The sequence below is a fragment of the Solea senegalensis genome, linkage group LG10, assembly GCF_019176455.1.
Source record: "Solea senegalensis isolate Sse05_10M linkage group LG10, IFAPA_SoseM_1, whole genome shotgun sequence".
Classification (NCBI taxonomy): domain Eukaryota; kingdom Metazoa; phylum Chordata; class Actinopteri; order Pleuronectiformes; family Soleidae; genus Solea; species Solea senegalensis.
The window spans coordinates 19,478,019-19,492,078 of record NC_058030.1 but is presented as its reverse complement, the minus strand read 5'-3'; the positions used below and the strand labels follow the sequence as shown (position 1 = coordinate 19,492,078).

Here is a 14,060-nt window from a genome sequence, read left to right as displayed (position 1 = left end):
ACATGTTAAACTGACCTACAACAGATAATGGCCTCTTATCCTTCAGATTATTATTATTATTATTCTGTGCCATTGCGGTCATTTTTGAGAGGGTTAACCAGAAAGTGCCGGGGTAGTTCCCAGACCCGTGCGTTGGTCAAGGCCACTGAATTTCCCAAAACTTGGTGGGAAGATGTTATAGACCAAGACAGACAAAGAAAGTCAATTGTAACCATGGCCTCAACTCAACAGGAAGTCGGCCGTTATCAATTTAGCTGCCATTTGGCCACGAAACGAGGCCGGCCCTGAACACGTTACTTTTATTATTATTCTGTGGCCTTGCAGTCATTTTTGAGGAGATTAACGAATAATAGTGAAGACTGTTGAGTGAGGGAGACAGTGAGGTCAGGGAAGTACTGCTCTCCCCAACTTGTGTGGGGGATGTGATGGCCCTGTCATGACGGCTCGCAGTCCTAGTTTTTTGGGAGGCGGGGTTGCCTTTTTTTCTCGGGTTATTCAGTGACAAACGTGGACAAACAAGGAAGCTTTTTAGGTTAAATCATTTATATCAAGTCCCAATACACCCAGCTGGTTTTTATTGGTACAAAATGACCAGCAGAATTAAAAAAAAAAGTGCATGACATTCGCCACAGACATGTATGTGCTGTAGCCGGTGGCTGTTTGACACACAAAAAAAACATACAGTAGCTCATAAATATCAGTAATCACAAATGATATGTTACAATACATTAACTATGTTTATCTTCCAAACTACATCATTTTGATATTTACAGTGATCCTTTATAAGTTATTAGACCTGAGGCCTTTGTCTTGAGTAACAGTCCCACGATTGAAAGAGATGATTTCTAATTTGTAGTGATAGAAGAACAGCTTTTTTGCGCCAATTAGTGACTCATTGAACGTGAACAGCAGGTGATGTGACTAGAGAAAGCACTCGGAGAGCACGAACCTCTGACAAGACAGCTCAGTTTGTCACTGTGTCAGTACAGATCAAGATCCAAACTTTGACCCAACTGCACATTAACATTAAGCCTTGTATACATGATACTATTGCTATTGCATCATTTGTTCCCGCATTTGGATCAACACCAAAACTGGTCAATTTCCTCATTGGCCCATAACCAACATCCCTGGAAAATGTCATTAAAAACATTAAAATAACACAGCCAAAAATAGATTGATAGAGGTAATTATAGCAAACCATTAAAAATGACTGGCACTCCTGCTTCACCTACTGTCACACATTCAACAGGTCACCTGACTGGCTTTGTTTCATAGCAGAGCTTTGGATAAAGAAACCGGATGTGGTGCATTAAGCGGGTCCCATAGGAAGTTAGAGTAGTCGCCATTAGAGGCAAGTGAAGGAGAGATCTAATGTAGAAAAGATGCATCGACTGTTGGCAGACTGAACACAGAGCTGATGAGATCATAGAGGCTGTTGTGTGACATCTGTAGACTGACGTTGGTGCTGTGGAGTGACGAAGCGCCTTCCATCTGCGCCATCTCGTGAAAGTATCGACAGATCAGAGGAACTACCTACATGGGGCAGAGAGGGAGATTTTACAGGGCCGCTGCAATAGTGAAGGGAACTGAAGCCAAATATGGTGTGTGTGGAGAAAGTGTTACCTTGACGATGATGAGTTTCTTCTCTAAGGGTTTTCCGTCGGGAAACTTCTCTCCAAAGCACATGTTGATGGTGTAGTCAGGAGAGCCACCGTTGTTCTCCTTAAACTTTTTCAGGTCTGATTAAAATACAGTAGAAAATGAATACAGGCATCAAATAATAGCATGAAAATCTTGTGATCATGTAAAAGAAAAAAATCACACCTACCGTTTATATACTTCTCAAAACTGAGGAGCTCTACCATGGTGTTCTGCGGAAGCTTTCTTGGGTCTGGGTGAGCAACACTGGGGTCACTGGTGCTGGCGAACACATGGCACCTGTCCTGCCTCCAGGCATAGATACCGGTCTCCTGGACCTCCAGGAGTAAACCTCTCTGGATGCTGTTCAGGATGCGGTTGGTGTACTCAATCTGGCAACACAAAGAGGGATGTGGTTAGAACAAACTTAAAAGCTTTGTTGTCGCCCAACTCTGTATGATGGTTTGTTCTGATAGCTGTCATATTTGCCACACACTAGACCTTCAAAGTATTAGCTGTGTATTATATGAGGACAGTGTTTATAACCGTATAAACATTCATTTAGCCACGATTATAACATCAAAAGTCCAGATTTCACGTCTCGCTTAAATGCAACAGGACACAAACAATGACAGATTACACAGATTACGGTGGAACAGTGATCGTGTACCTGTTTGTGGTCTAGAAGGCCGTCAGTTGAGGGGAAGCACAGGTGATGGGCATTGAGCTCGGGGGCTTCGTGCTGGTAGTGGAGCTGGAGACGGACAGTGTTCAACGTGGTCTTAAACATTTCCATTTTCCTGTAGTAGATGGAGATCTCCAGGTCGTTGATACTTGGCTGTATCGATGACTCGACGACTGAATGAAGGACTGGTTGAGGATTCACTGTAATTAAAAAAAAAAAAGCCATAAGCAATCACATTTTTCCACAGTATAATTTGAACATATTCTTGTTCAAGAGCGCCATAAAAGGAGTTTATTTGGGGGAACATACCTTCACAGTAAGACGGCTGATCTGGAATAACCTGTGGGAGGTTCTCGCCCACAGCAGGATAACTTCCAAGAACAGCCTGATTCTCCACCCACAGTTGAGCCTCTAAAGACGTCAGATATAACTCCATTTACACTTTTATTATGACACATATAAAGTCATAAACAGATAAGAATGACATTAATAACTCATTATGACGCAGCAGTGACGCCGTACCTGTTGGTCGCTTTTCGATACCCAAAGCTGTGAAATAGTTAACCAGATTTTGCTGTTCAGAGGAGGAGAAAAGGAACGTAAGCATGATTGAAATGCAGCATAAGGTAAAACTTCAGTAATAACACTGAGCAAATGAACAGAGAGAAGTGAAACTGTGCTACAGGCAATACTGCACCTCCTGTCCCATGGGGAAGTACTCTGTGGGAGAGCTGTAGATGTCCAGGGTCATAGGAGAATCAGGACGTGACGCTTGTTTTGGAAGACTTTCATGTCTGTCTGCACAAACCAAGACAACACAGCCACATTTAATATTGCGTGTCGCCTGTGAAAGCTTTGGATTCAAACCCTCAAACTCGTCTTACACTCAGTGTTGATGATTTCGTAGATTTTGTGAGGGTCGATGGAGTTCTTGGAATTGTCCTGCACCATCTTGAAGCGCACGGACAGGTTGTTGAGAGCGCAGCGGAAGTTGGTCTTCCACCTGGCCTTGTCGTTGGGGAACTCGCTGATTTTGCCACTCGCAACTGCCCATGCCTGTGAGTCGTGCACGAGTAAACACAGGGAGGAATTTGGATTTGACATATTTTGTGAAACTTCATGTCAGATGATAAATACTGTGCTTTAAAATCAGTGGTTGCCAACCTGTTGCTTGTTTTTACAATTCAATTAGTCATTTTCCATGAAATTCATTGCAAAAATAAATACAACAGCAGCAGGGAACACATTGTCTGCAGGGAGTCTGTTTTACTGCAACACACACAATCATGATTAATTCAGCTTTCTCCACTCACCATTGCTTTGATACAGTATTTATTTGTAATAGCACTTTTTTTTAATGCTGAGACATTGATTTATCTGTGATTTAATGACACTGTTGACGACGTGCTGTGACTGGAGTCAGAGTTCAATGGCAGTGCCTTAAACAAAGAGACTTGTTTTTTTAATTCTATTTATCATGTAGCTGCCTCCACTTTTAAAGCCAGTACAAAGTTACTAAGACACTAAAGTGATTATGTAGAAACATGTTTCCCTGTCTGCAGTAATAGAGCATTCAAACCATTATCTGTGTGGTTTCACTTGTTGTGGAAGTGCAGCTTTAGCTGGTGCCAAGAATCTGACAGTATTTTTGTTTTTAACTAAATCGGTCTATGAACTTGAGGCACATGGAAGATACTTTCATGTTTCACCTTCTTTCTTTGTACAGCCAGAAACCGAGCCCATTAAACGATCTATCACTACGGCAACAAAGTTCATTGAAACTTACCCGGAATATTTTGCTGTCCTCGTCTCTGCAGTCCCTTCTGGAGTTGTGCTTCCAAGGGACTCGGAACTTGTTCTCGCCCACGTAGCACAGACCCGTGTACTGGCCTGTCTCCACCTGCTTTATGAGCCAGTTGGCAAACTGAGGCTTTTGAAGGCTAAAGAGAAAAAAACATGACAAATCAGAGAGAGAAAGAGAGGAAATGGAGCAAAGTCACACACACACACACACACTTTCCTGATTCTTATGCAGACTTTCGGAAAGAATGACAACAAACATTCTTGACTACACAGCATCACACGTTACACAAAAAGAGCAAAAAAGGATCAACATTCAACACAGGCTTTAAATTACAAGTAATAACAAACGAGTTGACATGAACATGACTCCCAGTAAATCAAAGCCAAGACACACGATGATAAATCAGCAGAGGGAAGAAGGATGTTTCTCTCCCTACCTTTGCATATCTCAGCAGGTGTGTGTGTGTGTGTGTGTGTGTGTCTGCTCTCACTTCAGCTGCTCATTTGCTCTGTCACTAAGCCTTGCCACAGTATATACACACACAGCCTGTGACATCATGTAGGGGAGGGAAGGGGAGGGAAGGGGAGGGCACACAGGCGTTAGGAGGGTGTTTCCATGAGGGAAAGGGATTTCTCAGTCAAGCCAATTATGGAGAGAAAGTGAAAGTCGCTTGCACCGGTTGTTGTAGTTTCATGTCTCATCTTGTCTCATCACTTCATCCATTTCATCACTCAATTCAAACGTGTACTTAACCCTTTTTAGCATACACTATATACAGAGGGTATAAGAAGGTGCAAAATAGAGCGTCTTATATCCTTTTTTAAGCACAACCTAGACAATCTGATGAGAAAAAAAGGTCATTTTCACCAACTATGTAAACACACCGGAAAAATCCTGCCTCAAAATGTTTACAATCGCAATTTGGAAATACGTCACAGTTCAAAGTTCACTTGGCTCGTTTTTATGAACAAAAAGACAAAACGGTCTAATTTTGTAACGCCTGCACAATTATTGCTACTTTATATCACTACTAGAAATGTGATTTAAAATGAATCATCATTTTGACTTAACAACACATAAGAAGATGGAAAAAGCCTGAATATGTGGCCTATAAACACACCCCCAGGATGTCCATAAAAAGGAGTTGTGTAACATTCCCACGGCAAATTACCATTAGCACTAAAGGTTCATCACACCAACAATTATGAAAGCATTTGTATTGCTATGGACCAGTTCTTCCAGAGTTTTCTTGTCTAGTAATTATTAATTACATAGAACAAGATGTTAAATGTGCCCAGAACAGGGGCCCCAAACTCAATTGACCATTTGGGGCCAGTGCACTTCTAGGCTGTACAGGAGAGGTGGCCAGGCACCAACATTTCCATGAACTGTTCAGTGATTTTAATTTGAAATTGTAACTTGATAATGCATCGTGATATTGCAAAATTAAAAATATCCAGCATGATATTGCACAACACAATTTAAGTAAAAGTAAAAGTGAAATTATTGAAAAGTAAAAATTGTTTTAATACATAGTTCGCGAAAAAAAGAACAGATGAATGATGCAAAATGCATCTGTAAATAACAAAAACAGACACGAATACAATAGAATCAAACGATTAAATTGATAATCACATGTAGACTCTTGTAGTACAAACACTAGACAAGCTTATACATAATTAAATGTTGAATTTAAAACATTGAACAGTGTCAGTATAGATCACATGTGTCAAACTGTTGGCCCGGGGGCCACATGTGGCCCTCCAATCAATTAAATGCGGCCCTCCCATGGAATAGAGACAGAATATAAGACTAAATGTATTTGCCGGCAATATTCTTTATAATAGTAATAAGACATTCAGTTGTAATCATTGCTTTATTAAATGTTACACTCAATTACACTCAACATGAAATTACATATTTTTAAGCTGTTTTAATCACAATTATCCCCGTCATTATTTGCTAAATTTTCAATTGAATTCTCTGTTTTTGTGCATCATAAATATGTTTTTATTGTGAATCAATTTATATCAAAACAAGCAATTTTACTTTGCAATTCTTTCTAATATCATAATGAATATCTTATATTGCCCACCGGCTACTAAATAGTTGTTTTTTCCACTTTTTTCCTCTATGTCGGCCCCTGCTTGACCAGACTAGATGCTCATTGGCCCCCAGGTCATTTGAGTTTGACACCCCTGGTATAGATGGTAGAACACTATAGATGGTTTTCTAGATGTTCGGTAGACATTAAACCCAAATATTAAGACCGGTCTGTTTCTGTGAATATCGTATTATGGAGGTTTTATTGAGTAATTACAAAAGGAAAACACACTATACTATGAATTCCAGAGTTTCAGAGATTTCATTAAAACATTTATTTAGTTTAAATGTATATTCTACGATCATCAGCGTGCCACTGGAGTTTCATCTTGAAGCGGTTTGATAAACCGATGATACAGTTTTGAAGATCAAACGACGTTTTGTGTGACAACAGACATGTGGCTATATTAGTAGATGCAGGAGTTGTACGTTGTGGGTATCGTGCACTAAAATATCTCCCTGTGAAACCACCCAGTTCCAGCGAATTTGGAAAACTGAATCCACCACATATTTGACTCTACGTTGTCGTACATGTGCAGAGATGTGGGACTTTCGGAGTCACAATCCTGCGAGTGAGAGTGTCAGTGAATTGTGAAAGAACATTAATACGCAATCGGTGGCTGAGAGTGCGATGGGTATCCCCCTCATCTCAGTGACAAGACAATTTTAGCATGTATTACTTTTTTTTTTATTAGTAACACACTTCCACCGATGCAAGCCTCATTTCCTCTTTCCACCTTTAGAATTTCATATCTTCACTGCACAGGAAAGCACAAGTGAGAAATATCATTATTTCCTTCTCCTCACTTGGCTCTTATTCGACCGTTTACACACAGTAACGGAACATAAGGTCAGACTGTCTGTCAGGGAAGAACTGCTGACCACAGCCTGTGTTAGTGACAATAATGCAATCACCATATATTGAAGCCCAGCTTCAGAGTGTATGTTCTGAATAGAGAAGCGATACAGGCACTGATGAATCACTTCTCTTTTCCTGAACACTGCAAGTAGAAGCTGAGTCTTCGTCGGCTGCCCCTGTCGACAATGCAGGCTTCGAAAACGCCACAAAGGAAGGATGGAGCCTGGTTACTCACTGACCACACGGTGGGATCACATCTCATTTCACGCTCTAACTCACAACACAAAAGCGGACATTCGTCAGCTGGTCCAACACCAACACAGAATTCTTCAGCACTGAAATTACAGCTTTTTTTTAATATCGCTGTCTCCTTATCAACCCAGCACACACACACACACACGCACACACACACACACACACATGCACACACACACATACACACATACACACACACACACATGCACACACACTTACAGTAAACTATAGTCTGTGTTACGGCACCAGTTTTTCAGGTTGTACATGTGGGTTTCTAACAGTCACACCCTTAACTGAGAATAGGACTGTGATTGAGACAGAATCCAGACAGTGTGTGTGTGTGTGTGTGTGTGTGTGTGTGTATACTTGTATTCCTCACCTTGTTAAGAACTTTTCGGGCATAAACACTGACCTCGGTCTAAGATTTGAATTGTTTGTGAGACATGAGACAGGTGAAACCGTTTCTGTTTCATTCATGTTCCAGGTTTGACCAACCACAGCCAGTAGGGCTTCAGGAGACTTTGGGGGGCCCAGGCAACAGGCAATAGGAACCGACGGGGCCCCTTCCCCCTTTTGTTTTAAAAAATGAGTTCTCACTTTTAGTGAATGGTCAAGATTCTGGTTCTGATCTGCTGCATGTGCATAATCCTGCACGTTCTCTTAGATTGTCTAATCAATGCTTGCTGGTCATTCCCCACACCCGCTTCAAAACGAGAGGCCTTTCAAGCAGTGGCCCCCAGACTATGGATTGAGTTGCCTCCGTGTCTGCGCACTTTATATTCTGTGGCATCTTTCAAAGAGCAGCTTAAGACCCTGTTGTTCAGACAGGCTTTTAGTGAGGTGTTTATGGGTTTTTATCGTCTTATGTGTGTGCTTGTAGCTGTGAGTGTTGTATTTGCTGTGTATTACTTTTTGCTGTTTGTACTGTGAAGCACTTGAACGAATGAATTCTTTCTGTGAAAGGTGCTACACAAATACACTTTACTTACTTACTTACCCTGCATCAAACTGCATGGAGGTAAGCTTATGACACCGGTTCCAATGTTAGTTAAGCATTATTGCAGTTTCCTGTGCATAGCCCATAATATAATGTAAGGAGGTTGCACATCTGACCACAGCCGCTCTCTGAGTGTTTAATGACCTTGGCTCAAGGGCGTCTCATCTGGAAACATTTTCATAACAAAGTCTAATGAATCACTACTATCCCGGAAAGTGGTTTTCTCTCAGGCTGCTGCAGAAATTGAAAAGCGAAACTGAAACCAGGCTCCTTAACACAGTCACATGACTCCACGCGGTCACTGTACTTCAGAGTCTCACAGGGAAAAATATTACACACAAACACGACAATGCAGGTTAACAAGACGTCCGTAATCAGGGTAGATTATCTTCTTCATCACATGAACACTTTGATCACTAAGATCAGGTGTAACATCAGGTCACATGACGTTTTATTACACAGCCTCAGGAGGAAATGATTTGTCACAGTGTTTTCACTCAGCGCCCTCTGCTGTTGACAAGACAGAGGAGGAGAGGAAGAGGAACTTTCTTTATCAAGATGAAAAGTGGGAATTCCCCCCGCCCCCATACACACACACAAGCTTTCAGGCAAACTAATGAAAAGCACACATGCTGATGCAATTGTCTGTTATTTAATTGTGTGGTTAAAGAATGCTTGGCTCAGTCAAAATGAGGGGAATAACATATATGCACATGAATCATGCGCCGCATGCTGCGTCCTGCAGAACCTAAAACTCGAGCCACTGGTTTGGTTTGAACATTTCCAAGTGGAACATTTTATGATGAACTGTGTGATTCTGTAAATGTGGAAAGTGAGTGTGACTCAAATATTGCCAACAGATGATGAGGATGACACGCTGAAATGGTTGTTTATGCTTTAACTCTGGAGATGTGAGGTTATAGCCCAAAATGTTAGATGATCCAGATACATGACATTTTGAGTGTATCCTCACCATGGGACACTGAGGAAATCCCCTCTGCCCTTGACAGATCAAGTCAAACTATAGGGGCATCAGGAGGTAGTAGCTTTCTAACACCACCAGAGGTCGCAAGTGTCCTATATTCCTTCTCTCTTTTTTTTTTCCTTTCTTTTTTGTTGCTCTGCCTTCAAGATTCAACCAGAATCAACACACACTCTTTCTCTGACTGGCAGAGTTTGGCAGCAGACTTTTCCAGGATCGGGGCTTTTAGTAATATCGAATCCAAACAAACCTGAGTGAATGGGCGTGAATGATTCAGTAAAATGTGTAAATGAAATCACTTCAGACCCTAAACTGGAGGATGCTGTTTAACTGTCCGGTCAGCTGTGGTGCTGAAACACTGCATCCGTGCGCCTGCACATTATGGTCCCCAAGAAAACCATAGGGAATCTGTTGGATTCGATAGAATAAGACTAAAATGACTTATGGGTTTTGGAGTTAACCCGTGATGAGTGGACCTTCGGGACACTGAGGTTCAGTGCATCACTGCAACATGTTTTTTTTTTTTTGGGATTCGGGCTTTGGGACGCCTGTTGGATTAATGTCATAAACATGATGCTTTACTTTGTAGTGACTCTAAATACACGAGCTTCATAATCGCCTCTCACTGAGCCCAGAGACGCGCTTGCAGTTTATTTAGTTGTGTAAAGCTGTAGCCTGGAAACAGGAGAGAGCGTCCTTGGTATTTGTGAGTGTAAAAGAGCCAGAGGAGAAAGATGGCTGAGGGGGAAGACTGATAAATTGAAGACTTGCCAGGGTTACATTGTCAAATTCAAAAGGCATTTCAAAGAACCAAACCATTCACTTTTTCATTCTCTCTCTCTCTCTCTCTAGGCTTTTTTCTACTTCTTTCTCTGACTTTTTTTCTCCCCTCCTTTCTTTCTTTTCGCACGGTTGCAGGCCGTTTGAATCGACCAATGGGCCTTCAACTTAGAGACATTGGAATGTAAATGAGCCCAGCGCGTGCTCCCGGCGAAGTGAAAGCTCGGGATTGTTTATTGAGCTCCCGGAGCCACGCGCCTGGCCCGGGGGGGAGTCGACGTGCAGAAGAATCACACAGCGGGGGCGGGGCCTCGCCACGAAGCGTGCGTCTTCAGAAAGGGGTGGGTGGGGTGTGTGTTGGGGGCGCGTGTTGAAAAAGAGGAGTGCTGCCAACGTTTGGGTCAGATCGGCTCGTGTAGTAAAGCAGCGGTGAGACTTGGACTAGAGTTGGCCACACGGTCCCCCACGCGAAGGACACGAGAGCGGTACACTGCCAAACCCTGTGCGCTCTTCTTCCTCCTCCTCTTCTTGTGCCACAGTTTGGGTCTGCACTCGCCCCCTGCATCCATCACTTCACACGAGCTGTCAACGAGATGGAAACTACAACCATCACCACCACGCAGACTGCATTCACCTTTGGACTTACAGAAAGACACGCCAGCCTCAGCCTGCACGCACCGGCACAGGATTGCGCCGCCCCCGTCGTGCGCCACGACACCGGCGCTGCAGGCTACCAAAGCAAAACCAAGGTGCTGAAGAGACAGCGCTCCAGCTCCCCGGAGCTGCTCCGCTGCAAGCGACGCCTGAGCTTCAACGGCCTCGGCTACTCCATCCCGCAGCAGCAGCCCGTGGCCGTGGCCCGGCGCAACGAAAGGGAGAGGAACCGGGTGAAACAGGTGAACATGGGCTTCCAGACGCTGCGTCAGCATGTGCCAAACGGCGCCGCCAATAAGAAGATGAGCAAAGTGGAGACGCTGAGGTCTGCGGTGGAGTACATCAGGGCTTTACAGCAACTCCTGGACGAACATGACGCGGTCTCGGCCGCTTTCCAGTGCGGGTTGCCATCTCCAACACTTTCCAACAGCTACTCTGCAGACCCGGAGTCTCCGCACTCCACCTACTCGTCAGATGAAGGCGGCTACGAGCCTCTGAGCTCCGAGGAGCAGGAGCTGTTGGACTTTACAACCTGGTTCGACAGGTACTGAGGCTGTGCGCGTCAAAGGCAGGCGGCGGCGCCTGTGCGTAAAAGCAGCTGACTTCTCCAAGAAATGCTGACAAAGACTTGATGAAGGCGTCGGATCAGTCTCGCCCCGCGTCCTTGGACGTGATGCAGTGCCTCCCTCCCTCACCCGGGGCTACCTCTGCTACCTCAGAGTGAGAGATAGTAAGAGAGGGAGGGGGAGAGCGAGAGATCGAGAGCCTGTTGTTGCATTAAAATCACCCTGAAGTCCCACAAGGAGGGAGCTGGATTCACTGGAGGTGAAGAGAAGTGTTGATGTTTGAATAAGTGCAATTAAAAGGTGACACAGCAGCAGCAGCAGCAGCAGCAGGCTCTGTTCTGTGGAGACGGTGCTGTGGCTCCACGTGAACTTGTTCTATGAGTGTTTTCATCAGAGCAGGACTGCCTTATGTCTGTGGGATGACACACAACAAAGATGAAGCATCGACAGACTTGTCTCTTGTTCGAGGTGTTTTCATTCCCCAACCTTTTTCTTTTCATAACAAACCTGTATGATACACTGACCTGTTTTAACATGAAGACATATTTTTGTACTTTGAGAGTGAACAACAGTTACTGACACTTTCCCTGACAGTGTTTTAGACAAAGACAGTGAGTTTGGAGAGTTGGATTTAAGTGACTGGAGGCTACTACCTGTGACAGACTAGTTTTTTGTTTGTTTGTTTTGTTTTTAGTTCAAATAGCGATAGGTGGTGAGGAGACCTTAATTAATGTATGCACTTGTTCTCCATTTCCAGTAGCCTAAAGTGTAAATAATTGATTTTAACAGATATATTTTTGTGTAATACAATTTTTATAAATAAAGATGGATCTATTTATATAACATGCTTCTGCAGTTGGTCTGATTCTTCACTTGATGTTTGTGTGTGTGTGTGTGTGTGTGTGTGCATGCGTGTGCTTATATAGTGAATCTGAGGACCAAAACAAACTTAAAAACCATAGGAAGTGAGGACATTTTGGCTGGTCCTCACTCTCCGTGACACCTGTTTAAAGGTTAAAACCATGTGTGTGCGTGTGTGTGTGTGTATGTGTCGGCGGTAATTGAGCAAACTAGAGAGCCCCTCTTCTATTCAAAGCCCCTGCGTGACCCTTTTCTTGCTTTGGTTGGGCGCACGGGGGAAAATTGCGCAGCTGGGTGAGCACTCAATAACCATTATAGACGTGCACCTTCGACTGCGCTTTGTCTGCATTCATGACGGGGAGATTAATATTACGTTTCATGCATTGCATTGTTTCTCTTTGCATACTCTGCTTTTACCAAATAGCCCGGAGGGCCTGGGGCCTGGGAGAGAGAGGGAGGGAGAGAGAGAGAGAGAGAGAGAGAGGGAGAGAGAGAGGTGGGGGGTGCAATTCAGTTCACTCAAAGGATAGAGACACTTTGAAATACGGCCCGGGTAAAGTCAGCAAGACAATGAGGCGGGTCAAAATTCTTATTGCCCGAATGAGATCAATCTAAATAAAAACCTGGGCTTGTAGACGAGTTGTATCCCCGACTGTGTTTTTCTTGGCGCACACACAGCCCAATCAAAAAGCCCATCTCCTCGCGAAATGGGGAGCATAACACCCTATTGTGCGCACCATTGTGTGCGCCTTTGCGCCTCATTATGCGAATTATGGAAGATCGTCCATTGTACGTAAAGAACGATGCCAAATTCAGCAAGGAAGGAGGAGAAATAGTTCGAAATCACCTGGTGCTTTACATCCAATACTGAGTGAATTAATTTGGCACTTAAGTCTGAAGAACATTTTGTTTCAGGAAAAGTTGTAATTGTAATGTGGTTATATTGTATGTGTGTGTGTGTTTGCAAGTGTGTCGCATGCACACACATACACACACACGCGCGCGCGCGCGCGCACACACACAGGCCTGCAGGTGTAAGCCACGTGCCTGCACTCGCGACAAAGACTGCTGCGCTCCCATTGGCCGACGGCTCGCGTATGTGAGTCAGGCGGTGACAAAAAAAAAAAAAATCAAACGAGTGATAAATGACATTAATTATAACCTCCTACGTCACCGGGACACAAAAAGACACATGAATGTTGGTCGCAAAACACCCCGCTGCTCCATTATTATCAGAATGAAATCTGTGTGATGTCCTTCAGTGTCAGGCAGAGGTTAGGGCACAGAGTGAAAACAAGCGCTTGTCTCTTGTCCTCAGAAGATGGATATGCAATTCTCTCCAACGCTATATGGAGACGAGCAGGGGGTAAAACGAAATTTATTCATGTCATTTTATGCAGAGGTCATTTTCACTTTTATTGCTGATGTTAATTGTGTTTCCCCCCTCCAGTGGTGAAGTGAAGTCCCTTGACGCATAGTCATGACGTTGGCTGTGTAATCCACTATAATATAGGCTATAAACCAAAATAAGGGAATCGTTGCTCGATGAGAGATGAGATCTGTTGCTCTGAAGGCACTCATCACAATGACTGCTTTGCCATTTCTGCATGAACAGGAGCATCATGCACTTAAATTGCTGAACTACCTTTATTGCTTGTGTTTTGACCCGTGTGCAATATATATGTCTCACAGCATAAATCATTTAGACATTTACAAAACAGTTTAGCTTAGCTGTTTGTATATATGGCTTTGTTTCCATATACAATGCAAGATAAGTGACCTAATTCTGAAATGGGTTTGTCCTTCCTGTGTTATATAAAGAGTACCTGAGTAAATCTGACTCAACGTTTGTGCTGAAGTGGATACATGCAGT

At 43.4% G+C, this 14,060-nt stretch overlaps 2 protein-coding genes across 2 annotated transcripts; one reads left to right on the top strand and one right to left on the bottom strand.

The window, feature by feature from the left end:
* Positions 1–525: 525 nt before the first annotated feature.
* On the bottom strand, positions 526–4,597 carry irf7 (interferon regulatory factor 7). The gene is made up of 10 exons (XM_044035817.1): positions 4,567–4,597; positions 4,113–4,266; positions 3,211–3,382; positions 3,024–3,124; positions 2,849–2,900; positions 2,636–2,737; positions 2,312–2,526; positions 1,832–2,033; positions 1,627–1,742; positions 526–1,536 (listed from the first exon to the last, which is right to left on the bottom strand). The coding sequence occupies exons 1-10, from the start codon at positions 4,572–4,574 to the stop codon at positions 1,372–1,374; spliced, it is 1,287 nt and encodes a 428-aa protein (XP_043891752.1). The 5' UTR covers positions 4,575–4,597; the 3' UTR covers positions 526–1,371.
* A 5,903-nt stretch (positions 4,598–10,500) lies between these two features.
* On the top strand, positions 10,501–12,148 carry ascl1b (achaete-scute family bHLH transcription factor 1b). The gene has a single exon (XM_044036496.1). It carries the CDS (start codon positions 10,700–10,702, stop codon positions 11,309–11,311), a length of 612 nt encoding a protein of 203 aa, XP_043892431.1. The 5' UTR covers positions 10,501–10,699; the 3' UTR covers positions 11,312–12,148.
* Positions 12,149–14,060: the final 1,912 nt, after the last annotated feature.

What these genes read in the sequence shown, in the direction of transcription:
- ascl1b (XM_044036496.1), top strand. Translation starts at nt 10,700, where the DNA reads ATGGAAACTACAACCATCACCACCACGCAGACTGCATTCACCTTTGGA.
- irf7 (XM_044035817.1), bottom strand. An exon ending in CGAAATCATCAACACTGAGT is followed by an intron (nt 3,125 to 3,210) that starts GTAAGACGAGTT and finishes TGGTTTGTGCAG; the next exon opens with ACAGACATGAAAGTCTTCCA. An exon ending in TCAGCCGTCTTACTGTGAAG is followed by an intron (nt 2,527 to 2,635) that starts GTATGTTCCCCC and finishes TTTTAATTACAG; the next exon opens with TGAATCCTCAACCAGTCCTT.